General features: G+C 47.7%; 1 protein-coding gene across 5 annotated transcripts in view; it reads right to left on the bottom strand.

Moving 5' to 3' along the window:
- NFATC2 (nuclear factor of activated T cells 2) overlaps positions 1 to 20596 on the bottom strand; it is a 166714-nt gene extending 146118 nt beyond the window's left edge. For all 5 annotated transcript variants that reach the window (XM_049868794.1, XM_049868795.1, XM_049868793.1 and 2 more), the window contains exon 1: positions 20242 to 20596. In XM_049868794.1, the coding sequence (XP_049724751.1) occupies positions 20242 to 20371 (130 nt within the window). In that variant the 5' untranslated portion in view covers positions 20372 to 20596. The remainder of the gene's footprint in view (positions 1 to 20241) is intronic.
- Positions 20597 to 26600: the final 6004 nt, after the last annotated feature.

Below are 26600 nucleotides of genomic sequence, written 5' to 3'. Positions count from 1 at the left end.
GCCCCAAGCTCTTCGTATGGCTGCTTCCCTTAATTCCTTCACGTGTCTGCTCAGCCAACACCACCTTGGATTGGCCCATCAAAAAGACCGACTCCATCTCACTTTGGAGAGTGGCATCTGGGGTCTTAAATGCTCGCAAGTGGCCATCCAAGATGCATCAATTGGTCTCAACCCACCTGGAGCAAAGAAGAATGAAGAACGCCAAGGACACAAGGTAATTATGAGCCCAAGAGACAGAAAGGGCCGCCTAAACCAGAGACCACATCAGCCTGAGACCAGAAGAACTAGATGGTGCCCAGTTACAACCGATGACTGCCCTGACAGGGAACACAACAGAGAACCCCTGAGGGAGCAGGAGAGCAGTGGGATGCAGACCCCAAATTCTTGTAAAAAGACCAGACTTAATGGTGTGACTGAGACTAGAAGGACCCCAGTGGTCATGGTCCCCAGACCTTGTTAGCCCAAGACAGGAACCATTCCCAAAGCCAACTCTTCAGACAGGGATTGGACTGGACAATGGGATAGAAAAAGATGCTCGTGAAGAATGAGCTTCTTGGATCAAGTAGACACTCGAGACTATGTTGGCATCTCCTATCTGGAGGGGAGATGAGAGGGCAGAGGGGGTCAGAAGCTGGCGGAATAGACATGAAAAGAGAGAGTGGAGGGAAGAAGCGGGCTGTCTCATTAGGGGGAGAGCAATTAGGAGTATATAGCAAGGTGTATATAAATTTTTGTATAAGGGACTGACTTGATTTGTAAACTTTGACTTAAAGCACAATAAAAATTAAAAAAAAAAAAAAGACTGCCTCCAGTCACTCTCCACCCCTCTTCCCTGTTATCTTTTTCTCCATGGCACCTGTTACCAGCTGATATCACCTCAGATATTTGTCTGTTTAGGGAATCTTACCCCCACTAGACCAGGCATAAGCAAACTACAACCTTTAGGTTATATGCGGCCCATAGATTGTTTTTGTAAATAAAGTTTTACGGGAACACAGTCATGTCCGTGTGTTTACATATAGTCTATGGCTTTTTTTATGGCTGCTTTCATACTACAGCAGCAGAGTTAAGTAGTTGCAACACAGACCAGATGGTCCACAAATCCCAAGATATTAACTATCTGGACCATTATAGAACAAGTTGTCCACCCCCGCACTAGACGCTAAGCTCCACCAGGGCTGAAATCATGTCTTTTGTGGCTCACCTAGCAAAGCAACTAGCACTTATAGGCCTTCTGTAAACATTTGTGGAGTGACTGACTCAATGAATAATTAAATGAAAGAATCAAGTTCAAGGGTTTACCCAGCCAGAAATGGGACCTCTTCCTGAAGTTGTGCAACTGGCTCTAGCCTTGAGGAGCTGGGATGGCCAGGCAGGCGATCCTCAACCTCCTTAATGCCCTTTCTGGGCCATCCTGGAGGAAATGACAATCAGTTTAGCTGAGCTGATCTCATAGGGTCCAGAAGTTGCCTGTACCCCAGCTGAGAGCCCAAAAATGGTTGCCCACAATGATTTAAAGATAAATTGCCTCAGCCAGGCCTGCCTGGCCAGCCCTGCCTGCCCCTCCAGCCTTGCGTCTCTCCACTCTCTTGCCTCTCTCTCTGGACTGCAGCCAAACTGGCTTCCTTTCTGTTCTTAGGAAACCTCAGGACCTTTGCACTTGCTGTTCCCCCAATAGCTCCGCCCCTACTCCTGCCACTCAATGGTTCCCTGTTCTGCTCCATGTGCTTCTCACAATTCCAATTAAGTCATTGTGAAGTTACCTGTTTCTTATCTCTCCCTCCCCCAACCTCCAGCCCCACCCCCACCAATCAGTAAATTCCAAGGACTCTTTTGTTCCCCACTGTATCCTCAGCACCTTGAACAGGGCCTGGCAGAAAGCAGGCTCTCAGAAAGTATTTGTTGGTTGGTTGAATGAATGAAAGAAGTGAGCTCAGGAAAGCCTATGTAAAATATTTAAACTAATACTCAAAGATGTTAATATCCAACTCCAAAGGTATAAAGATACAACCTCTAGAAAGGGGAATTTGGTAATATCTATCAAAATTCCAAACACACATATCCTTGGAACCAAGCCATGCTACTTTTAGGAATTTTCCCCTGCAGATATATTCTCTATGTGTAAAATGGGCTGTATACAAATTAGTCCCTGCAGCCCTGTTCTTAATCACAAAAGACGAGAAACTTGTTGTTGTTGGTTGCCGTTGAGTCAATTCTGACTCCTGGTGACCCCATGTGTGGAAAGCAGAACTGTGCTCCACAGGGTTTTCGATGCTGTGACCTTTCAGAAGCAGATCCCCAGGCCAATCTTCTAAGACAACCCTAGGTGGGTTCAAACCTCCAATCTTTCAGCTAGTAGTCAAGTGCTTAGCCATCTGTACGACCCAGGGACTCCAGAAACAACCTAACATCCATCAATTGGAGATGGGTTAGATTCTGGTTCATTCATGGAATGGAATACTATACAGCCATAAAAAAAGAACAAAGGTGTTCTTTCTGCACTGATATGGAATGACCACCAAGATATAGTGTTCAAGGAAAAATGCAAGGTGTGTAATGGTGTGTGTAGTACAAAAAGGGAAGGGAGCAAATATGTGTACACACACATACACACAGAATTGATGATGGATGCACAGGTTTCCTCTGGAAGTTACAAGTGACAGTAAATTCCTCCAGGAAGGGAAACTAAGTAATTAGGGGACAGGAGGGCCATGGTTAAGAGTTTGCCTGCTAACCAAAAGGTCAGCAGTTCAAATCCACCAGCCAACCCTTGGAAACTCTATGGGGCAGAACTCCTCTGTCCCATAGGGTTACTCTGAGTTGGAACTGACTCAATGGCACCTAACAACAACAGGAAGGTACCAATGGTTAAGCACTTGGCCACCAACCAAAACGTTAGCAGTTCAAGTCCACCATGAGGTGCTCGGGAAAAGCCTGGTGATCTACTTCTGAAAAGTCAGCCATTGCAAACCCTATGGAGCATAGTTCCACAATGACACACATGGTGACTCCATGAGTTGGAATCAACTCAACGGCAACTGCTTTTTTTTTTTTTTTTTAGTATGGCAAAAAGAGACTTTCTGATTTCTTTATCATGTAGGATATTACCTATTCTCCAAAGAAACATAATTACTTTAATTTTAAAGGACAGTGGGCATAACATGGTAGCTAGTGCTGAAACCCTGGTTTAGAAGGCAGGAAATTAAGAATGGAGCGCTGCTCTGCCACTATCTGTATGGCCTTGGAAACCATCCCCCCCCCCCCCACACACACACCAATTCTGGGCCTCAAGCCTTCTCAACTGTAACAGAACGCGTTAAACTGGATGAGTCTCCCTGCTTGCTCTAGCTCTGAAATCCTTTGATTTTTTTCGCTAGAGTTTGTAGGGCCTGGGTTCTCAGGAAGCCACCATTCAATATAAACTCATGCATCTTCCTAGCGGGTAGATGAGCACAGATTGGTAATCCAGGAAAGATCAACATCAAATCCATATCCAACAACACATTCTGAGAACCCAGTGCCCTGTGAGACAGCAAAACAAAACACAAAAAGTCCCTCAGCAAAAATTCCAGCCTTATCAGAAAAACTGCTTTGCATCTTATCAGAAACACACCCTCAGGGCTGAGGTGAAAGTCCCAGCAAAGCAGGCATGAGAACAGGCATCACTCACACACCCAGGAGCCTTCTCAACAAAGCCCTGGTTTGCAAAGCCACAGAATTTCAAGCACGTACGTTTGCTTTAATTAATCCAAGTGCAGAGTTGTTCATTTTTCTTTCTTTCTCCCCAAGACTTTGAAAGCTTAACAGCAAGCAGGGAATAGGAAGGTAATTTATAATCATCTCAATTCTCGGTCCTCTGGGTGTTTGGCAGCAAATTTCAGAGAAAAATGGCACATCATTAAAACATTCCTTTAAGTAGCTGGGGTTTCTCGCTCTTTCTCCTTAAGCAAGCGCCCACGCTTGCAGACAGCTCCTTCCAGAGACCCAGTTGCCCACCCACCGCCGGGAGAGGTAAGTGCGTCTCAGAACCACCAAGTTTTCTCAGGAGGGTTTCCAAAAGTCTTGCTTTTCTTACCATTTGCACGATCTTTGCTCTATCCGTGTACCAGCAGTAAATATTATTTACTTAATATTTCTATTTAAATGAACTCTAATTTTTTTTTCTTTTTATGGATGCTTTACACCACTCCTGTGAATGGAAAATCAGTGTCAACTCCATAAATAGAAGGCAGGGTAAAAATACAACAAAAACAAGAGTTACTAAACTCAAGAGAGACATTGTGGCACCCCAAGGCTCTGAGCCTGAGGCCTACATTTTTCCCCTCCTCAAGGCTCTTTTTTTATTGAGGCATAATTTACATATGCAGATTATAAGTACTGACTTCAATAAGTTTTGCTAATGGAAAGGTTGGTGGTTCAAACCCACCCAGTGCTTCCGTGGGAGAAAGACCTGGCGATCTGTTCCCATGAAGATGAAAATTACAGCCTAGAAAACTCTGTAGGACAGTTCTACTCTGTCACCCGGAGTCGCTGTGAGTTGGAACAGACTTGAAGGTATACAACAACAACGCACTATCCTGAAACCACCACCATAACTGAGATATGTAACATCTCTATGACCCCAGAAACTCCACTTTTTTTTAAGGCTGGGGATGGGGGGAGGGAATGGCAAGTATCAGAAAGGCGTTAAAGACACAGCAGCACCTAAGTGAGATTCTTACTTCTGACTAGTCCAAAGAGAACACTGAGAAGGAAAGGGCTCTCAGTCTGTGTGCAAGGTACTAATTCATGTGTGGACCACCTAAAGTCATCTCACCTGCCATGGGAGGTACCTGGCCTGAGCTTGAGAAATCAGAACTCCAAGAGTAAGGAGGAAGAAGCAGTGATGGGGGATTCAGAGGTTGCTGCTCTAGGTCTTCTGTGCTGCCATACCTTTGCACAGGCCATTCCCCTTGCCCAAAATTCCCTTCCATACACCCTACCCCCACTTCTCCTAGTAAACCATGAGATTTTTAGCTAGGGCTACCTCTTCCTGGAGGCCCTCCCTGACTCCCTAGCCTGGATCAGGCAGCCTTTCTTCTGGACTCCCAGAATCCCCAGAATCTTGTACGGAAGTCTATGGATTGCTGGTTCACTTGTCTGCCTCCCCACCAGACTCTGAGCCTCTTGAAGGCAGATAGGGGGCCATGTGCCAATAATATTAATAAAAATAATAAAACCCATTGCCGTCGAGTCATCTCCAACTCATAGCAACCCTGTAAGATGGAGTAGAGCTGCCCCATGGGGTTTCCAAGGCTGTGATCTTTACGGAAGCAGACTGCTACATCTTTCTCCTGTGGAGCAGCTGGTGGGTTCAAATGCTGAGCACTTAACCACTGCGCCACAGGGGCTCACAAGCAGCTAACATTTATTGAGAACTTACATGTATTAAGCCCTTCTCCGTCAAGCACTATTATAAGCCTAGTACATGCAGTCAGTCACTTAATTCTCACAACTGCCTGAGGTGGGTGCTATGCTACTCCTTTACAGATGAGGAAACTGAGGCACAGAGAGGCAAATTAATTTGGCTGTGGGCCCACAACTTGAACCTAGGCAGACTTGAGTGCACCGTCAACCACAGGCCAGGGATGCTCAACCTCGGCAGAACCAGCATTTGGGGTGAATAACTCTGTTGTGGGATCTGTCCTTGCACTGTAGGATGTTTAGCAGTATCCCTGACCTCTACCCACTAGATGCCAACAACACCCCTCCCCAGCTGTGACAATCAAAACTGTCTCCAGACATTGCCCAGCATCTCCCGGGGTACAGAATGAGCCCCAGCTGAGAGCCACTGCTCTAAGCTTGCAGCCCTGGAGCCTCCCACGAGGCCTGCAAACAGAGGAGGCCTCAAAGACCGTTGGAAGCATCAATCCATGACTCATGCCCTTGAACCTGAAATGATTCAGAAATGAGGCAGCCCTAGCACGTACCTCCCCTCTACAGCAGACGTCTGAAAGTACTCACTGTTATCACCCTTCCTTCGTCAAATTTCCAGGTGTCTACCTCAGCCCCTAGGCCGCATGAATATCAGGGGAAGCCTCTGGCCACCTGCAACTGGAAAAGAGTGCTGAGGGGCCACTCCAGCCCATATCAGCAGTGGGTCTCGCACTGAATTCCAGAGCTCACTCAATAAGAGGTATCACAGTGTTAGGGACCCCGGGCTGCTCCACCACTCACCAGCTGTGTGGCCTTGGGACAGAATAATGATGATATCGGTGACACCTACCTGATGGGGGTCTTGTGGGGATTAGTATACCTAAGCCACACAAAGCCCAAGACACACAGAGGAAGCACTTAATAAACGGGGCTTATTGTTACATTATTGTTATGGAAAGAATGCTCTTCTAAGTGAAAATTCTACCCTTTATGTGGCTTCATTTTATAACTTCTTAGTTTTGACACGTACTAGCCCCCAGCCCCTTCAAAAGCATTTTATAAAAAAGAGGAAGAAATGTTCATAAAAATAAAATGGGCTGGTCAGCACTTCGGGCATTCTGTTTCATCACAGATTCAGCTGGCCTGCAGGAAATGTGCGGAGAAGGTAAAGAACGCCTCCAACGTCCTCTCTGTTCCTGCGCTTTATACTCTTTTCCCTGGTCTAGCTGGGAGCCAATCAACTAAATCTTACTGAAGTGTGGGGGACTCACTGAGCCACCCTGTAACGACAACAATGGTAACAGCGAGCACATTCACACCACTTACTCCGGACCAAGAACCACCGTATGCATTTTACATGTATACATATGTGCGTCTCACAGGAACTCTACAAAGCATGTATACAATTTCTCTGTTTTACAGGTGGGGAAAGTGATGCTCAGAGAGGCTCAGTAACTTGCCCAAGGTCACACAGCTTCTAAGCGGCAGAGCTGAGATTTAGTGCCAGATTCCACCATCTCCCTAACCACTATACTCCCCTGCTCCTCATGAAAGGGGTCATTTCCTGGATGGCAGTGCCTTAACCTAACACAGGGAAATGAGGTTCCCCCTGGAGTAGGAACTATTCTGGGGGCCCCAGAGCTACCATCCTTTCATCCAGGGAATAGGCTGCCCTAGCAACTGAAAACATCGATTCCGTGCTTCTGGAATGTTCAGGCTCCCTCAGTTTGCCCCAGGACTGAGTCAAGGATTTAAAAAATCAGGCTCAGGCCACAGCGCAGCCTCTGCCAATCCTTCTCCTCCTGGAGCCTCTCGCAGGCTGGCTGCTCACCCTCACGGACACCCACCAAGTCTGGGGCAGCCGCTCAGTGGCAGCCCACAATCCCACAGGTCTCTTTTAAAAAAAAGGAAACAGCAAGAGGACACCTTCTCCGTCCAGAACTACCAAGGCGGGCGGAATTTTCGGGAAGCAGAATAGAGTTACCAAAATAGAAACCCAGTTAGGGAAGCTACATGAGGCGTTTGTCCTGGGGGGAGAGGGAGGGGGCCAACCTGAATGGTGTGATGGGGCTTGAATGGCTTGGAGGAGGCTGGCTGCACGCTGCTGTCCCGCTCCGAGTGGGGGCCCAGCAGGGGACCAGGCACACCGTGGGCTGGAAATCAGCCACAGAGCCTCGGCCTGTCCTCATCCAAGACAGTCCGCCCCACTACACAGTGAGCTCACACCCCAAGGTGGTGTGGCGTCCCAGGCCCCGGGGTTTGAGACATCACAGTCTGTTGTCATGGCAATGCCAAGATGCCACAAGCTGGCACCTCAAATCTACAGGCCAAGCAAGTGGGAGAAGGCGAGGCTTCCACTGCCCTGAGGAGTCTTGAAATTCCCTGCACAGTGGGGGTTGCGAGGAATCACAAAGAGGAACAGGAAAGTAGATGAATTTTTTTCATTGGCTCAGCAGCTTACATAGGAAAGACCCTCTTTGAAAGCTTAGACAACCTTCAAATAATAAATTCAACCCTCAGCCAGCTTTCCAAAAAGCCCCCCACAACCCCTGTTGTTCCCCTGCCCCATGCACACACGAAGGACAGTCACTGGATTCCCAATCATTGACTCGTGTGTTAACGGCAACGGAGAATCAGGTTGTCACACCCTTCATTCAGCGGTGACACAGACAGACGCAGGGCACCAAAGGCAAGAAATTCCATCCAGATAAGTCAGGTCCAGAAACGCCAGAAAAGGCTGGCAGGCAGTTTACCCTCCCGTCTCGTCAAAGTGGAACCACCGGAAAAAGCAACCTTGACCGCCATGCTCTCTGCTGACCTTGCCCAGTAAAGACAGCTGTCTGCCTTTACCAGACGGGCACGATGAAGGGCTTGGTACTGCTTCCCAGGCTGTCTGCCGTGAGGCCAGGCGTCCAGGACACAGGACACAGGACAATGTGCAAGCAACACGCCTGCAGACTGGCTGCTGGCACAGCTGTTTGCAAAAACACACACCCCTAAATGCTGACACGTATTGCTTCAGGGGAGGGTGAAGAAACATATGGGATCTGCGAGCAGCATACGTGCCTCAGTCAGCTTTTGGATGGAGGGTGGGGGGGCAGGGCCCAGGCATTTGGCACACGAGACACCTCATCTCCATCCTCAAATTGTGATGGGAAGAACTGCCTCTCTCTGGCTTAACACCATTTCATGGGACCCTCCCACTTGTAAGAGGTTCAGAGACCTAAAGAACTATCTGCATGGGATCAAACTGACAACAGCAACTTGAAAGGCTAGATCGGAAGCTTAGAGGGCAGTGAGTTTTTATCAATGGGGGGAAAGAATTCTAAAAGGAGGGTGAGAATGGTTGCACAACTTAAAGAGTGTCATCAGTGTCACTGAGTTGTACATGCAGCAACTGTTAAACTGATGTATGCTTCATTGTGTATATTTTCAACAAAAAAATAAAATGAATTCTCTTTTTTAAAAAGCTCAGAGCCCTTCATATTATTATGCATCCTAACAGCTGATGTTCACTGTGCTAGGAGCTTTCACATGTACCATCTCTCTCTGCAGGTTACAACAACCCTGGGAGACAGGTATTCTCAACACCTCCATGTTACAGATGGGGAAACTGAGGCTCGGGGGTGCAGGGATTCACCCAATGTCACAAAACCAGCCAAGAGCAGAGCTGGAATTCAAATCAAGGCGTAGTTTACATGCAGTAAAATGCACGGATATTAAATACGCATGTCATGCCTTTATACACATGTATAGGTCTGTGTCTACCACTCAAGATAGCATTTCCAGCCCCGCAGAGGGCGCCTTTGTGGCCCTGCCCAGTCAGTAACCCTCCCCCAAGGGGCCCCACCAGGCTGACTCCACTCATCACAGCCTCATGATGCCTGTTCTTGAACTCAATATAAATGAAGTCACGCAGGATGTGCCACACATCTTTAGCCCAGCATCATGGCTGAGACTCAGCTACGTTGTGTGCAGCTCTGGTTTATTCTTTTTTATGGTGTGTAGGAGTCCCTGGGTGGTGCCAATGGTTACGCCCTTAGCTACTAATCAAAAGGCTGGAGGTTCCAGCGGGACAATTCAGTCAATTGGCATAACATTGTTCATAAAGATAAGACTTTACATCCTAGTTTGATGAGTAGCGTCTGAGGTCTTAAAAGCTTGCAAGCAGCCATCCAAGATACAACTACTGATCTCTGCTCACGTGAAACAAAACAGAATGAAGGAAACCAAAGGCTCAAAGAAGAAACTAGTCCACAGGACTAACAGCCCGCATGAGCCACACAGCCTCATCTAGCCTGAGACTCAAAGTTGACTCAATGGCAACCGGTTTTTAGTATCCCGCTGGATGAACAGGAGCCCTGGTAGACAGTGGCTAAGCACTTGGCTGCTAACTGAAAGGTCAGCAGTTCGAACCCACCAGCCACTCCTCAGGAACAAGATGTGGTAGCCTGCTTCCATAAAGCTTACAGCCTTGGAAACCCTAAGGGGCAGTTCTACTTTGCCCTATAGCATCGCTATGAGTAGGAATCAACTCCACAGTAATGGGTTATTGCATGAATACATCATAATTTATTTGCCCAAACACCTTGCCTCTGTTTTTAATTTGTGATTAAACCTGGGTATTTGAAGAGATCGATTTCTAAGAAAAGAGCTCGTCAGTGATGAGAGAGAACAGGACCCGGGGCGACTTCCTCACCAAAACAAGAAGGAAAGAACTGGTCAGAAGAATTAACCGGAAATAGACTGTAGATAATCCTCCCTCAGAAACAGGCTTCCCACAGCTAAACCCACCCTGGCCTGGCCTGGCCTGGCCTGGTCTCGCAAGTGGATATGCAGGGGGAGAGAGGCACCCAGCATCTCCCTTTTTCATCCTCTATCCCACTCACCAAAGACCCCCCACATTTATGCCAGCCATATCAGACGGCTTTGTCCCTTATTGATTCTCATACCCCTTGGCACAGCCTGAAAATCCGGTTTCCATTTTTCTCTCAGCCAATTTAAAATCCAAGTGGAAACTTCCCCTTGAAGACAGTGGGGCCCGTGTAACACTTGGCCAGGGGCAGCGATTTGAAATTAGGAATGTATTGACTGACGGTTCTTTGTTTACACTTTCCCCAGGAGCTCTCCTTTCGGTGCCATGTTCCCAGTGGCAGGCACACTTAATCAGTGGCCCCTGCCAACCCCAGTCATTAATGACAACCCTCCCATCTCCATGGCAACAAGGGTGTGATGTCACTCATTGCAGATTTCAGCCCCACAGCCCACCTTCTTAGTACTCCATAGGTAAATGGTCTCTTTCTCCCGTCTTTAAAATAACTTTTGGAGGCATTTCAGACTTAGTTTTTTTTTCCTCATTTAACATCCCCCCGTTTGCAGGCGTGCCTGAGCAAGTCTGTTTTGATAAAGGGCTTTATAAATCCTGAGCCTGGCCAGCCACTTTCCCCCCTTCAGAAAGCTCACCCAGGCGTGGCTCGATTAAAATTCACATGGGAAGGGCTGGCTTTGAGAAATGCATTCTATTAACTAAAACAGACCCAGCTGAGAACATGTTCTTGCCCAAAACCTCAAATTAGAAGGCAGGGAGGGTGGAGGGTCTCAAATGCCAGCTCAGGAAAAGCAATCTCCCCACTCTGCGTGTAACTTACAGCCTGCCTTTGGTATATTTCTTTTGCAGAGAGAGAGAAAAAAAAAAAAAAAAATTAAAGGTCCAAGGCACAGGGCTTTGGATCTAAATCCCAGTGGATAGGAAATACAGGGGACAGAGGAACTTGTTAAAAGACACCATCGGGATGCAACTGTGAAAATCCAGAATGTGAAGAACCCTAAGAGAAAAATGGCCTTTTTTCTTCCACAAATAAATGGCAAGAAACAAACTGATAGGGATTTTAATAGAACGGAAGAGATTTCATGGCCATACCAACTAAATAAAATGTGAGGATATTGTTTGGATCTTGATTCAAACAAATTAACCATACAAAGATGTTTACGAGACAAGCAGGAAAATCTGGATGCTGGATATTTGATATTAAGTAACTACTGTCTTTTTTTAAGATTTAGTAATGGCATTGCGATTTCTTTTTGAGTCTTTATCTTTTAGAGATATATACTAATCTATTTATTGAGGAAAGTCTATGAATTCTGGAATTTGCTTTAAAGTAATTAGAGGGTAGGGAGAGTGTGAAGGGGGAATGGAAGATGAAATAGAAGTAGCCTTATGTTGATAACTGTTGAAACTGGGTGACGGCCACATGGAGTTAATTATACTATTATGTCTACTCTTGCATATTTTGGGGGAAGTTCTTGATAAAAGCTCAGAAACAGAGCCAAAGGCAGTTCCTCTTGCACCAGGTAGGGAGCAGACAGCCCTGGACCCTCCCAGGAGGAGCCCCAAGGTTGGGGTCTTCTTCCCTTGAGTTCACTTCCAGAACCGTCAGCAAAAACCTAACCCCACACCAGCCCCGGGAAGCGAGTTTGGCTGGAGCTCTGCGTAGCCTGTGGCTATTTCCTGTGCTGGTGAGGGGGAAAGAGGAAGTCCCTTTTTGGGGGGAAGCCACAGAGCACCCATCATACTGCCTTTACAGACCGCTCCTTCCTTCCTGGCCCTGGTTTAGAAGGCTCCAGAGGGCCAGGGCCAGACACCTGGGAGACCCTCCTCCCAAAAGAGGCAGCCACAGGAGAGCCTCCAAGTACGGAGTGGGGAGCTCTTGCAGCCATCCAGGGCTGAGGCCAGAGGAGAGGCTTTAAAGTCAGAACTGGACACACGTAAGGGCTAGATAACTTGCTGTACCATTGGACTCCAGCCCAGCAGCCAGTCACTCTTCTCCAATTACCAGACCACATGCCCTTCATTCCCTAGATCACCTTCTGGCTAGACTCTCTAAGGGTGAGGAGTCACCAAAGTCCAAGCAAAGGACTGACTCTCCTCCAAGAAGCTGCTGCCCTCAGCAATTCAGGAGAGCTAGAAGACTTTCTCAGAGCCCATCACCACCACAGCCATCATCCAACCTTCACATGCCACAGCCTGCCACCTGCTTTTATCACAGCAGCCCCAGCAAGTGGGCACTGTCTTCACCATCCCTGTTTTACAGATGACAAAAGGACAAGCCAGAGAACCCAAACCACGGGTTCACCATCATACCACTAATAAGAATCATATAACATTCCATGCATTTATTAGACAAATGCTTAGCCAAGGTCACTCAGCTTGGAGACGGCTATGCCAGAGTTTCAAGCCAGGACCTTCTGATTTCTGGTGCTCTGATGTGCCAAGTCAGCGGCCTCCAGTAGTGGGGTAACAGGGTCACATGTGCCCCAAAGGCCATGCACGAAAATCCATGGGATGTAGAAAGAAATATAAAAAGGGGAGAACTCTCATCTAAAGCTTGTCCTTTTCCATTTCTATTTTTTGCTGTATGTTTTTTAATGAATACGGTCTCACTAAAAAAAAAAAAAAAAAAAAAAACCGAAACCCACTGCTGGCAAGTCTATTCCAACTCATGGTGACCCCACGTGTTACAGAGTAGAACTGTGCTCCATAGGGTTTCCTCGGCTGTAACCTTTACACAGAGCCCTAGTGGTCCAGTGGCTAAGTGCTCAGCTGCTAACAGAAAGGTCAGCAATTTGAACCCACCAGCCGCTTCTCAGAAGGAAGATGTGGCAGTCTGCTTCCACAAAGATTCGTTTTGGAAACCCTACAGGGCAGATCTACTCTGACCTATAGGGTTGCTCTGAGTCGGAACTGACTCAAAGGCAATTTTTTTTTTTTTTTTAATCTTTAAGAAGTAGGCCACCAGGCCTTTCTGCCGTGGCACTGCTGGGTGGGTTCAAACTGTCAACATTTTGGTTAATAGATGAGCACAAACCATTTGCACCACCCAGGCACCTTTAGGGCACTAGTAAAGTTTACAATTATGTGAATATCAAATATAAGGAATAAATAAACACACTTATGCTACCACCCAGGGGCCACGCTGGGCAGAGTTGGAGACAGCAGTTCTGGATGACGTCCCACTGCTCTTGCTGGCCGCATTCTGGCTGCAAGGTCTAGTGCTGAGGTCCCCAACTCTCAAGTTCATGTCCTGCCTTGCCACAGACCAGCTGCATGACTCTCGGCAGAGTTGCCTTACCCCAAGGAGCCTGACTTCATTGGTCTAGGTGAGGTCCAGGAGGTTCTAGCACACAGCCAGGGTCCAGAACCACCGGCTGCCTCAGCTATATTTTCCAAATGCATTTAACCCCATCACCTGATAGGGCTACAGCACCCTGGGAGCCAACCGGAAAAACACTGCTTTAGGGTTTGGAAGAACCTCCGCTTGGGATCAAAAACTAAAGGCCTACAGAGTAGCTGCTGTTGTTGGCTGCTGTCAAGTCAGTTCTGACTCTGGGTGACCCCATGTGTGCAGAGTAAATCTGCTCCACAGGGTTTTCAAGGCTGTAAACTTTCAGAAGCAGATCGCCAGGCCTGTCTTCTGAGGCACCTCTGGGTGGGTTAGAACAGCCAACCTTTCAGCTAGTAGTCGAGCACCTAACTGTCGGCGCCACCCAGGGCCTCCTTTCTGTAAGGAAGAGAGGACCTTTAATTTGGAAACTGGATGACGTGTGTCCAGTAATAAAGAATGATGGAGGCAACTTTATTCCCACTTCCTTTGTCTATCTGACCAGGACCCTGCTCAATCCCAGCCTTCATGCACCTTTCCAGCTGCACCTGGAGACATTATTTGTCCAGCGTAGGCTTATTAAGGCCCGTCCTTAACTCCGCGCAGACGGCACCTTCTCTGAAAGTCACATGTTTAGTGAACCTGCTTGCTTAGTGTCAAAGTCTATTTTTAGTAAGCACCAAAAACACCACAGTACTGTATCCCAGCACCACATTTGCACTATCTGTTTTCAAGGCTGTCTCCCACATGGCCTAGGGCCCCACAAGGGCGGGGACCACATTTAATTCCTCTCTAGCCCCCCACAGGGCCTGGCACTGAACCAGCAGTCGCTGTTTGCTCAAAGAATGAGTTTTTAATTGTCCCCTGTAAATGGGCTGAGAGCAGGTGTTCCTAACTTAAAGTGCAGGTGACATTAGGGAGTGAGCAAGCCACAGAAGGGTTTATGACTCCCTGTGAGAAATGGCAAAAAAAGTGTGTGGGCGGGGGGGAGGGCGTAAGGGGCTGTGGTGCTGGGGGAATATGTGTGGTGTGTGCATGTGGTGGGTGTGTGTGCATGGTGTGTGTGTGGTATGTGTGTAAACATACAGGGTGTGCATGGTACATGTGTGTATGTGGTACGTGTGTGTACATGGTACGTGTGTGTACACGGTACATGTGTGCATGCTGTATGTGTGTATGGTGTGTGCATGGGGGTACTACGGGGGAGCATTGGCATGTGTGTATGATGTGTGTGCATGATGCATGTGTGTGTGCATGATGTGTGTGTGTGTGGTGCATGTGCATGGTACGTGTGCATGTATGATGTGTGTTGTGTGTGTCTGTAAGGTGCACATATGTGTGTGTGACGTGTGTATGGTATGGGGGATACAGGGAGGTGGGCAGAGGAGTGTACAGGGGAGTATGCATGTGTTCATGTGTATAGACGTGCATGTGTATAGTATGTACACTTGGGTGTGGGCGTGTGTATGTGTACAGTCTTGGTTTCCAGTAACTTTTCAAAGGCTGTGACCCCAAAAGTTGAAGGATTACTGGAATGGATTCTTCAAAGCAATAAGCAAAGGTCAGGAGGAGTCTGTTTTCCTTTCTGAAAGGTCAAAGTTGGTGCTATGCTAAGATGTGCATCCACTGACCAGTAATGGAGGGAGAGGGACGAGCCAGACCTGTTGAGGAAGTGTGCATTCCAACATGTCAGTCCCAGACACAGCACAGAGAAGGTCTGGCACCTCTGGTGGTGACCAGGGATTCCCAGTGCCCACCTGTGCCTCCCAATGTATTACAAATTGGATGAAGTAAGAATTCATTGAGTTCACAAGCATGCACAGGGAAGCAAACTTCAGAACCATCTGCTGGCAGCCGGCATGTTTCAAAGGACCCTGAACTCTTTTCCCCTCCAAGCTGGGGTCAGTAGCCCTACCGTAGGCTCCCACACCCCTGCCCCCACTCTTCCCCATTACCAACTGTGAACTTAGCTATCTCCCCACTAGAAAAAATAAGAGTCTACACCTTCAGGCAAAAAAAAAAAAAAAAAAAGAATCGAAAACCTGGATAGATGAAATGGATAATTTCTTAGAAAGATATAGTTTAGCAAAATTGACTTCATTAGAAGTAGAAAGTTTAAACCGACCAATTTCCATAGACACAATAGGGAAAGCTATCAATGGGTTCTGGGTATCAAGGAACAACACCACAGAAAAGCACCAGGCCCAGATAGCTTCACAGAGGAATTCTGCCACACCTTCAGAAACCAGAGGGCTCCAATGCTACATAAATTGTCCCCAAGCATAAAAAATGACAGAAACCTAAATCTGACAATGCACAAAAAAGAAAACTACAAATGCCACTCATGAATATTGCTGAAAAAAATTAAATAAGATATTATCAAATAGATGCCAATTTACCACGTTAAGAAAAATATACAGTTACTAACTGAAGTGTATACCAGGAATGCTTCAATATTAGGAAATCTATTCATGTAAGTCAACACGGTGATAGGTCTAAGGGGCATTGAGGGAGCCCTGTTGGCACAGTGGTTAAGCACTCGGCTGCTAACCAAAAGGTCAGTAGTTTGAACCCACTAGCCATTCCAAGGGAGAAAAATGTGGCAGTCTGCTTCTATAAAAATTTACAGCCTTGGAAACCTTACGGCACAGTTCTGCTCTGTCCTGTGGGGTCATTCTGAGTCGAAATCAACTCAATGGCAATGGACTCATTTTGGTTTTGTTTTAAGAAGAATAGAATCATTTCTCCATCTTTTACATAATTCAACTCCCATTCCTGATAAAAACTCTCAAGAAAATAGAAACAGATGGATATTTCCTTAGTATAATAAAATATATACACCTCAATCCTACCTCTAAGCCAACACTAGAGACATTCCTACGAAGGTCAGGCAAGGCAAGGAGGCCCACCACCTCCACTATTATGTAACATTCTACTGGCGGTATTAGCCAACGCAATTAGACAAGAGAAAACAATCAGAGGCACTCACTCAGTGAGGGCAGGAACTGAGCCTTACTCCCTATGGTAGTCTCAGGATCTAACACAATAGGTGCTCGATAGATAGTTGTATGAGTAAATGAATAATGGGTCACATTAACTGAGTACCTCTATTAACAAATGCAAGGAGCCCTGGTGGCGCAGTGGTTAAGCACTCAGCTGCTAACCAAAAGATCAGTGGTTTGAACCACCAGCTGCCCCACCAGAGAAAGATGTGGCCGCCTGCTTCTGTAAAGATTACAGCATTGGAAACCCCGTGAGGCCTTACTACTCTGTCCTGTAGGGTCACTAGGAGTCAGAATTGACTCAATGGCAATGGGTTTGTTTTTGGGGGGGGGGATTATTGACAACGGCAAGGGTTTAATAAAGTGCTACTAACACGACACACTGTGTCAATTGATTTATATGGATTAATTCATTCAAGTTCAGTACCTATAAGTTCAGTACCATTATTTCAGCCATTTTACAGATGAGCAAACAGAGGTCCAAAGAGGTAAAATGACTTGCCCAAGGTCATCCTGCTGGTAAATGTTCTAAATCTCAGCCTTGCCCTGATGCCGGGCACAAACAAATTGCTTTGCATGTGTCTCTCATCAAAAAAAGAAATGAGGGGGCCTCATATAATAGCTCAGAATGCAGAGAAGGACTGTCAGGATTCATATTTTAGCTCTGCCATTTACCAGCTCTGCTTTCTTGGGAAAATTACTTCACGTCTCTGTGCTTTAGTTTCCTCCCCTATAAAACAGGTGTAATGATAGCACCCACCACCTAGAGGTGTAGGGGTGTTACAGAAGTTCCTAAATGTCTGCTACATGCTAGAGTTGCATAAAATGAGCATCCTCTCTTCCAAAAAATTCCCTAAGTACCTTCCCCCATTTCTTACAGTGATGACCGTCCCACCAGCAGTCATTTGCTCTCCTTGGTTTCTGCCAGGCCCATGTCCAGCGTTAAGGGTAACACACCCCATGTGTATCACCAATATATTGTCATCTGGCACGAAGGCCAATAGCAAAATAGGGGCTAGTCTCAGCCCTCAGGGAGCTGTGCCCTGCAGAAGCAGAGAGGTGGCTGCTACCGATATCTGAATAAGCCAGAGCTGGGCCCACGTCTGGAACAACTCTATCTAGCCTCTCAAGGCTCACGATGCCCTTTCTCTTCCTGAATGTCGCCTCTTCTGTGCTGCCAGCTTCCCAGCAAAGAGTCATTCTTCTACAGATTCCGGAGCATAACACCCCACGCCTTACATGTGGATGTGTATAGTGCCTTCCTTCCAAAGAGAACAGCACGGAAGGGCGGTGGGGAGAGCAGAGTGGAGAAACCTGACAAACACTATCTGGGCCAGGTGACTGAGGTCAACATCCACAGTAATAAGTCATGTTGACAGCATGTACCCTTGATACGATGGGATGAGAATGGAATCTTCCCTAAAATCCAAAGCATGTCTAATCCTGAGAAATACAAGAGACAACCCCTAACTGAAGGACATTCTATAGTATACTCAACCGGTACTCCTCAAAACTGTCAAAGTCGTCAAAAACAAGAAAAGTCTCAAACTGTCACAGCAAGAGGAACCTAAGGAGACAAGACAGCTAAATGTATGATGGTACTCCAGATGGGATCTTGGTACAGAAAAAGGACATCAGGTCAAAACTAAAGAGATTTCAACATGGTATGGGCTTCATTTAGTAATCGTGTATTAATATCGGGTCATTAACTGTAACAAATGTACCATACTAACACAAGATGATAATAACAGAAGACACTACCAAAACCAAACCAAACCCATTGCCATCAAGTCGATTCCGACTCATAACAACCCTATAGGACAGAGCAGAACGGCCCTATAGGGTCTCCAAAGCTGTAATCTTTGAAGGAGCAGACAGCCAGGGCTCCAATAGAGGCTACTGGGTGTGGGGTATATGGAAGCTCTCTGTACTATCTCTGTAATTTTCTGTAAATCTGAAACTGTCCTAAAAAAAAATAAAGTTTATTACAATAAATAAATAAATAAACAGATTCCAGGGCTTTCACTGTGGTCATTTAGGCACTCATCTGGTGGCCACCAAGCACCACTTGCCAAGAAAAACTATAAAAAGCGCCTCCCATTAGATTTGGTTTGGAAACTATTTCCCTGGAATCTCCCCTGTAAAAAAAGAAAAATGTTAGTTGATTGGGAACCTGGGAGGGGTGTAAGTATTAGTTCCCTGCAAAACATGACTTTAATCTTAACAAACACAAAGACCACTGATGTGAGTGGGGATCGTTTGCAGATTCTTAATTGTATCTTTTCAAAGGGAAGGATGGCCCCCAGATTGCAACTCTAGAAGACCAGTCTCCTTCGCTGGCTAATTACTTCCATCTCCAGCCAAAATGCAAAATTATTACTAATTACCATCTCTGGGTATCCAAGTGAAGGTGAGACCACAAGTCAAAGCAAGCCCCTCACCTGAGGTGGCCAGGGGCAACACTGATGTGAGGCAAACACCATCTTCTCTGTTCATCTGCCTGATACAGCCCCTCTGGCACACAGTGAGCCACCAGGAATCCCTGCAAAGCTTCCTACACAAACCAGAGCACAACCTTCCTACCTCCAGATGCAGGCCAGCTCCGTGCATCTGGAGGTTACCAGCAGGCAGCCCTGAGGCTTCGGCAAGCATGGGCTGAGCTCGGCTGTCAAAATCAGGAAACCTGGTTGGGTTTTTTCTGTTTTTGTTTTTTCCAGGACAACCTGCTAACCAGAAAAAAAAAAAAAAATACAGTGAGGCTGTGTGGGCCACCTCCTCCTTCCTCCCACTCTGACGACGGCTCCAGTTATACACGTGAAGTGACGGATAAGCTTCGGCCCCGGGCCCTGTCTGGGGAAGTCCCCAGCCCCAGCGACCGAGGGCCATTGGAGGTGCAGACCGGGGGATAGTTAAAGCAGGAATAGCTTGCGTCTTCGGGGATCCCCACGTCGGTTCTCCCCACACCCTCACAGTCAACACACACCATGTAAATAGGATTCTGGGGTACAGGAGCATTTCACCGTTTCTAAAAGCTCAGCCGGATCCACTTGAGGTGATTCGCAAACACGCAGCCACAGAACCCAGGGAGGAAATGGGCCGGCCTCCTAACAGCAGCCAAACCACCCTCCAGCATTAGACACAGACAAACTCTTCCTTAGTTTCAACACAAATTCACCAATAAACGGGGCTCGCATCCGATGGCGCAGGGCAGCCCTGATAATTAGGTTCGGCTGCAACCTCTTTTGCACAGCCCCCTCCCCACAAACTCTATTCTTTGCTTCCTCACCTCCTCCCTCCAAAGGCAAAGAAATCATTGCCCTCTGATCATCCAGTACCAGCAAGAGGTCAGCTGAGCCCCCTCCCCTAGCCTTGGGCCTGTCCCCTTTTGCTTAGCCAACAGTGACCCTCAGGGAGAAATCACAAATAACTCGAAACTGACGCCCCCACGGGGCAAGAGTGAGCCTACTGCCCCCTAGGGGTGAAAGCACGGTTACTACTGACCCTCATCCCCTCCTCTCACCTGGGTAGGGGAACTTCCCCCACCCGAGAGGCCCCCCAAGAAAGTGTGGCATCTGGAGCAGAGAGGGGCCCTGCGCCCACTCCCCAGCGCCAAGTCCTGCCCGGGCTCGGGGCCAGGCCGGGGGCCACAGGGAGCCTCCACCGACCTTCGATGGGATTCAAATACTCATAGTCGAAGAGGATGGAGAAGTCGAACTCATCCTGGGGGCTGCCCCCGGGCTCATGGCCTGGGGCGTCCCCGCCATCGGGGTCGGGCTGAGACTCCGGGGCGTCCATGGCGCGCGAGCTGCAGACTTGGGGGCGAGGGCAGGCTCAGCGTTCTCCTGGCCGGGTTCCGGGCCCCTGGCCGGAGGTGGCGAAGGCTGCAGGAAGCTGAGAGGAGAGGCGGGTCGAGTGGGGGTCACTTTCCTTGTGCGGACGCACGCCGGGTCGAGCTGGCGCGCCTGGCGCAGCGGGTCCGGACGCGCCCGGGAGCTGAGCGACGACGCGCGCGCTTCCTGCTCCGGGAGGCACCTGTTGCAGCCCGGGGTGGGGAGGGGGACGGGGCGGGGACAGGGCGGCCGGGCCGGCCGGGGGCGGGGCGCCACCCGGAGACCGGGGAAGGCGGGCAGGAGAGGAGGCGGCCGGGGTGGCTGGCCCCCTGGAGGAAGGAGGCCGGCCCTGGCTGCGCTACCCCGGCACTGCGCAGAGCCACCGGCCGCGGCCACCGCCAGGCGCCTGGGCCTCCCACCCTCCCGGGTGAGCGCGGGGCGCCCTGCCCGACCCAGGGTCTTAACAAGACAGCCACTGGCCATTGCAGTTTTGCCCTAAGTGACCAAATGATCGCAGTTCCAAATGGAGGGGAGGGGGTGTGTGTGTCTGCCTTTAGGACCATTACTCCTTCCTTTTGCAGAGGTCTCCAGGTGCCGCTTGCGCCCACAGCTGTGGCATGATTTCACCGGCAGTTCAGACTCCTGGGTGCCCCTGAACTCCATTTCCCAGGGCCTGGGAAAGAAAACTCAGAAAGCACAAGTCCCACCCTTATGTCTGTACTTATCCGTCACCAACAATGTGCCAGGTGCTGGGGACACAGCAGGAACCAGACACTGTCGCTCTCAGGAGCCCAGGTTCTGGAGCGGGGAGAGGCTCAAAGGCGAGAAACGGGAATAAAGATCATCTCCCACAGAGCAAGGAAAGGAATCACCCAGGGGTGCGGGGCGAAGACTAGGGGCTGGGGAGGGTTAGTCACATAGATGGCCAGGGTGGACCCTTCTGCAGAGGGAACATGTGGATCTGCAGGAAGGCTGTTTCTGGCAGTGGGAACAGAAAAAGCAAAAGCCACAAGGGGCTTGGCTTGGCAGGTTAGAGGCAGAGCAAGGGAGGAGGGGAAGGGCAGGACAGAGGTTGGAGAGGTTGTCAGGTAAGGAGTACACCCGGATGCTTGTCAAAAATCCAGATTCCCAGGCCCCTCCTGTAAGTCTGGAGTAGAGGCTCAGGAATGTGGGGTTTTGTTTTTGTTTTTAATTTTTGCTGTAAAAATATAAACACAACATTTGCTGATTCAACATTTTTCACAGGTACAAATCAGTAAAACTAATTACATCAACCATGTGCAACCATCACCAATATCCGTTGCCAAATTTTCCCATAAACAAAAACTATACTATCTAAACAATGATTCCCGCCCCCCCGCCCCCAGCCCTCCTGCCCCTGGCAACCACTATTAAAGTCTAATCTCTGTACCTTTGCCTATTCTAGGTGCTTCATATTAGTGAAATCATACAATACCTGTCCTTCTGTAAACAAGCCTTAAGGTGACTGTTATGAACAGGTACATCTGGGGCACACTACAAAAGAACCCAGTGCCACTCCGGACAAAACATTTCCAGGGGTCTTGGACCAATTCAGCTGAAGGCGGAAAATGAGTCACAGGCAGAAAAGGAGCCCTTCAACCCTTGCTGCACGTTAGAATTACCTGAGACAATTCTTTGAATGCCTGTGCCAGGCTGCAATCCAAACCCACTGAACCAGGATGCCCAAGGGCATTTTTTTTACAACAACCTCAGATCATTCCAAAGGGTAGCCAGTGTTGAGAACCACTGCATCAGAAGACAAGGAGGGAGAGGCTCTTGGATCCCCATGAGTTTGCCCCTAAGCAGGATCCAGCTCATCTCCTTCCCCACATGCCAGGGAGAGGGGAGAAGCCATCTCAGCTCCAATAAGGGATTTGTGCAAAGCTGTCGACTATCATTCATTCCATAAATATTGATTAAGCACCTGCCAGGTAGCTGACATTGCTGCAGGTGTTGAGGGTACAGTGATGAACAAGATACAGACACCATCTCTACCCTCATCATGTCTACATCCTGGGAGCAGAGAAGCACAGCTGTATTTTCCAGAATGCACGTAGAGTGGTGGTTCTGAACAAAGGGTGACGTTAGAATCACCTGAAGAGCTGTTAAAATAGTCAAATGCCTGGGCCCCACAAAGACCAATTCAGTCAAAATGTTGGGGGTGGGGCCCAGGCATCAGCATTTATAACAGCTCCGCCGGAGCATCCAATATGCAGCTGGGGTACAAACCACTGGTTTAGAATCAAAGTCCATTTTAGGGGCTGAGGCCCGGCTCAAGACTCACCAGCATTCAGAATCTTGGGAGACGATTTCTGGTTCTCAAAATATAGAGCAATCCCACTCTTTTTTGCTTCCTAACCACAAGTACCGCCATACTGTTTGTAGCCAACAAGCATCACAGGGGGTGGCTGGGAAATGTAGGTGGATGAGGGACAAGTGATGGCCCAGGGCAGCACACTTAACAGTTGAGTGTCTACAAGTAGATACTCTTTGGTCCCTATGACAGGCAGGAAGGCTTTCAGCTTCTCATGGTCCACCCAGACCCACTGCTGATGAGTCCATTTCAACTCACAGTGACCCTACAGGACAGAGTAGAACTGCCCAATAGGGTTTCCAAGGCTGTAATATTTAAGGGAACAGACTGCCACATCTTTCTCCCACAGAGTGGCTGGTGGGTTCAAACCACCGACCTTTTGGCTAGCAGTGGTTAGCTTAACCACGGTGCCACCAGGGCTCCTCCCATGGTCCAGTCCCTGAAATTTGTCAGGAACAAACAAGGGAAGCAGCCTTTCCTTGTGCTGTAGAAAGGGAGAAAGGCTGGTATCACCCCCAGACATCCCTTCCCATCTCTCCACCCCATAATGACTAAATACCTCTAATCTAGTGGATATCTCTTGACTCCATGTACCCAGAATCATTCCCCTCTTCTGATAACAGCACTCCAGTATGTTCCTTTGGGAAATGACGCTAGATAAACCTTGGAAGAGTTGATAACCCAGTCGTTCCACCAACCCCTATGAAGAAGTGGCCCCATTACCCAGGCTTGGTCAATCAGGGAATTCTACCTCCACCAGCCTATGAGCTCCATCAAGGCAGGGACCATCACTGCCTCATTCACAGAGAATCCTTGTAGAACTCACAGCTGTACAGTGGACATGTGGGTTGATGGATTATTGGACGGGCAGAAGAGGTCGACAATCAGTGTCCATGGAAGCAGCAGTCAAGAAATCAAACAACTTGGTGCATTGGGCAAATCTGGTGCAAAAGATCTCTTTAAAGTTAAAAAGCAAAGACATCACTTTGATGACCAAGGTGCGCCTGACCCAAGCCATGATCTTTTCAATCACCTCATATGCATGCAAAAGACAGTGAAAAAAGAAGACGGAAGAAGAATTGGTGCATTCAAACTGTGAGTTTGGTGAAGAATATAGAATATACTGTGGACTGCCTAAGAATAAACAAATCAGTCTTAGAAGAAATACAAAAAGAATGCTCCTTAGGAGACTTTGGCTCACTTACTTTGGCTCCTTAGGAGACTTTGGCTCATTTACTTTGGACATGTCATCAGGAAAGACCCATTGCTAGAAAACAACATCATGGTTGGTAAAGCAGAGGGTGAGTGAAAATGAAGGAAGCCCTCAGCGAGATGGATCGACACAATAACCACAATGATGGACTCAAACGTACCAAAATCATGAAGACGGCACAAGGCCAGGCAACGTTTTGTTCTCTTACAGAGAAGGCCACCATGAGTCAGAACCAGCTCAACGGCGATAACAACAACAACAAGGGTGGATGGATGGATGGACGGACGGATGGATAGATGGGTGGACGGGTGGATGGATGAAAGGAAGGATAGTGAAAGAGAGGGAAATGATAAATTGAATAAGATCATTAGATCTCTCTTTAAGGGTCCACCTCCCTGAGACAGCCTGTCTACCCAATTGATAGGGCAAGAACCCTAAATTCTTACCCCCAACTTCACATCCTCTTGAAATACCCAATAATAAGATGAGACAATAACTTTACAACTGATAAGTACTACAAAAACTTCAGCCTTAGGAAAGGTGGTTCTCAACATTCTAAATAAGACTCTCTTAGTTGTTCCTCTGAAGAGCGGGTACATTTCAAACTCTTCTAGGATCAGACTTCTTGAAAGGGTTGGGGTTCAGAGTTTCCACAGGAGCAGTGAGAAGTGAGAGGGTTTTCTTCTCTAAACGCAACCTTGAAGGGTAGGAGTTTGGTTGGGGGAAGGCATATTTTTTACTCCAAAATAAATAATTTGTGCTATTGGGAGCAAGGGCCAGGAGCAGAATGCATGACCTTCATGCATTCAGAGGCCAACCCCAGGGATGGCGGGTGGGCAAGAGGCCTTGACAGTGGGTCTCTGTCACCTTCTCTCTGCCCTGCAGCTGACCTCCTTGCGGAGGCCCTGACCTTTTATTTCTTCTCTAGTCTCTCCAGCCAAAGTGTAATGGCAAGTGAGTGAAGCCACTGAAAGTTTGAAACTTCTAGCACACATTCGTACGGTCTGATCCTGGCCCAATTCACTGAGTATTTACTCCAATGTATAATTACAAACTGAGATAAGTGCAATGAATGGAAAGAAAATGGTACTCCAGGGCTTATATCAAGGAAACCCTGGGGAGGTGATGTTTAAGCTGGGACAGGAAGGACGAGTAGAAGTTAGCTAGGAAACAGTGAGGGGAAGAACTAACAACCAGATGAGAAAGTATGTGCAAAGGCTCTGAGGCAGGGGAAAGTGTGAAGTGTTGGACCGGGAACACACCAGAGTAGAAGGCTTCAGGGAAGGAGGAGAAAACGGTGCAAGGTAAGGCTGGGGTAGCAGGCCTTGGGAGCCATGTTGAGAATTTTGAAATTAATTGCAATGGTGAACAATTGAAGAGTATTAAGCAGTGGGTGACATGGTCATATTTGAGTTTTTAAACAATTTCTCTGGGTTCCATGCAGGGACAGGTGTCTGTTAGGCTCAGTGTTATATCTAGGATTTAGCAAACAAAGATACCAGATAGTCTGTTAAATTTGAATTTTAGACAAATAACAAATAATTTTTAGTGCAAGTATGTCTCGGATATTGTATGCAATGTTTTCGTATAAGTATGTCCGTATACTGTATGGGATCCCGTATTTTATCTGGCAGCCCTGGCTCTATCCCCAGGTCCTAGAACAGTACCCAGCACATAAAACCAAAAACCAAACCCAGTGCCGTCGAGTTGATTCCAACTCATAGCAACCCTATAGGAGAGAGCAGAATTGCCCCATAGAGTTTCCAAGGAGTGCCTGGCAGATTCGAACTGCCAACCCTTTGGTTAGCAGCCGTAGCACTTAACCACTACGCCACCAGGGTTTCCACCCTGCACATAGAGACTTACTAAAAAGCAGCTACAGGAAATGAATGGCGGAATGGTGCCCAACAGATCTTCTATCTGAGAAATTGAACAATAAATGGAATTGCAGCAAGAGCAGACCCCAAGTCCCTGCTTTGCTCAGTTTAATGGGGTTCGTCAATGATGGAGAAGAGTCAGGTGGCATTTTGCACAATTCGTGGCCCAGCTTCTAGAGTGGTTGTAATACCCATAATCATTTTTATATAAACATTTCATCTGAGTCAATGGCTTCAGGGAAATTCTGCCCATACTTTCTCTTTTTTAAGGAAAAAAGAAAGAAAAATGAACTTTTTTTGTAAAAGAAAATGGCATTCATCCTATTAGAGAAAATACATTCTTGGAGTTATTATAAAAAGACCAGTGGGCTTGAATTGAGCCAGCATCCCCCACTTCGAGATGACCTTTGTAGGTGTCCCCACGGCCATGGAGGTATAAATGTTTGGCCAAGGCTGGGATAACCTCATGGTACAATAAGGAATGGCCCAGAACTGGGAGGTCTAGGTCCAACCCAAGTTCTTCCTCTGACTCAGTTTGTGAGCTTTAAGCAAGTCACCCAGCCTTTCTGTGGCTTGGTTTCTCCATCTGTAAAATGAAGAGAAGGTGAATTAGACAATAGCTGAACCTCCATTCCAGCTCTAGTACTCAAAGCTTCTTTGACTCTGATGGAGCCCTAGTGGCAGAGTGGTTAAGAGCTCAGTTGCTAACCAAAAGGTTGGCAATTCAAATCCACCAGGTGCTCCTTGGAAACCCTATGGGACAGTTCTG

The sequence above is a fragment of the Elephas maximus genome, chromosome 25, assembly GCF_024166365.1.
Source record: "Elephas maximus indicus isolate mEleMax1 chromosome 25, mEleMax1 primary haplotype, whole genome shotgun sequence".
In the NCBI taxonomy this organism is placed as follows: Eukaryota; Metazoa; Chordata; class Mammalia; order Proboscidea; family Elephantidae; genus Elephas; species Elephas maximus.
This window is presented reverse-complemented; position numbering and strand designations above follow the sequence as displayed.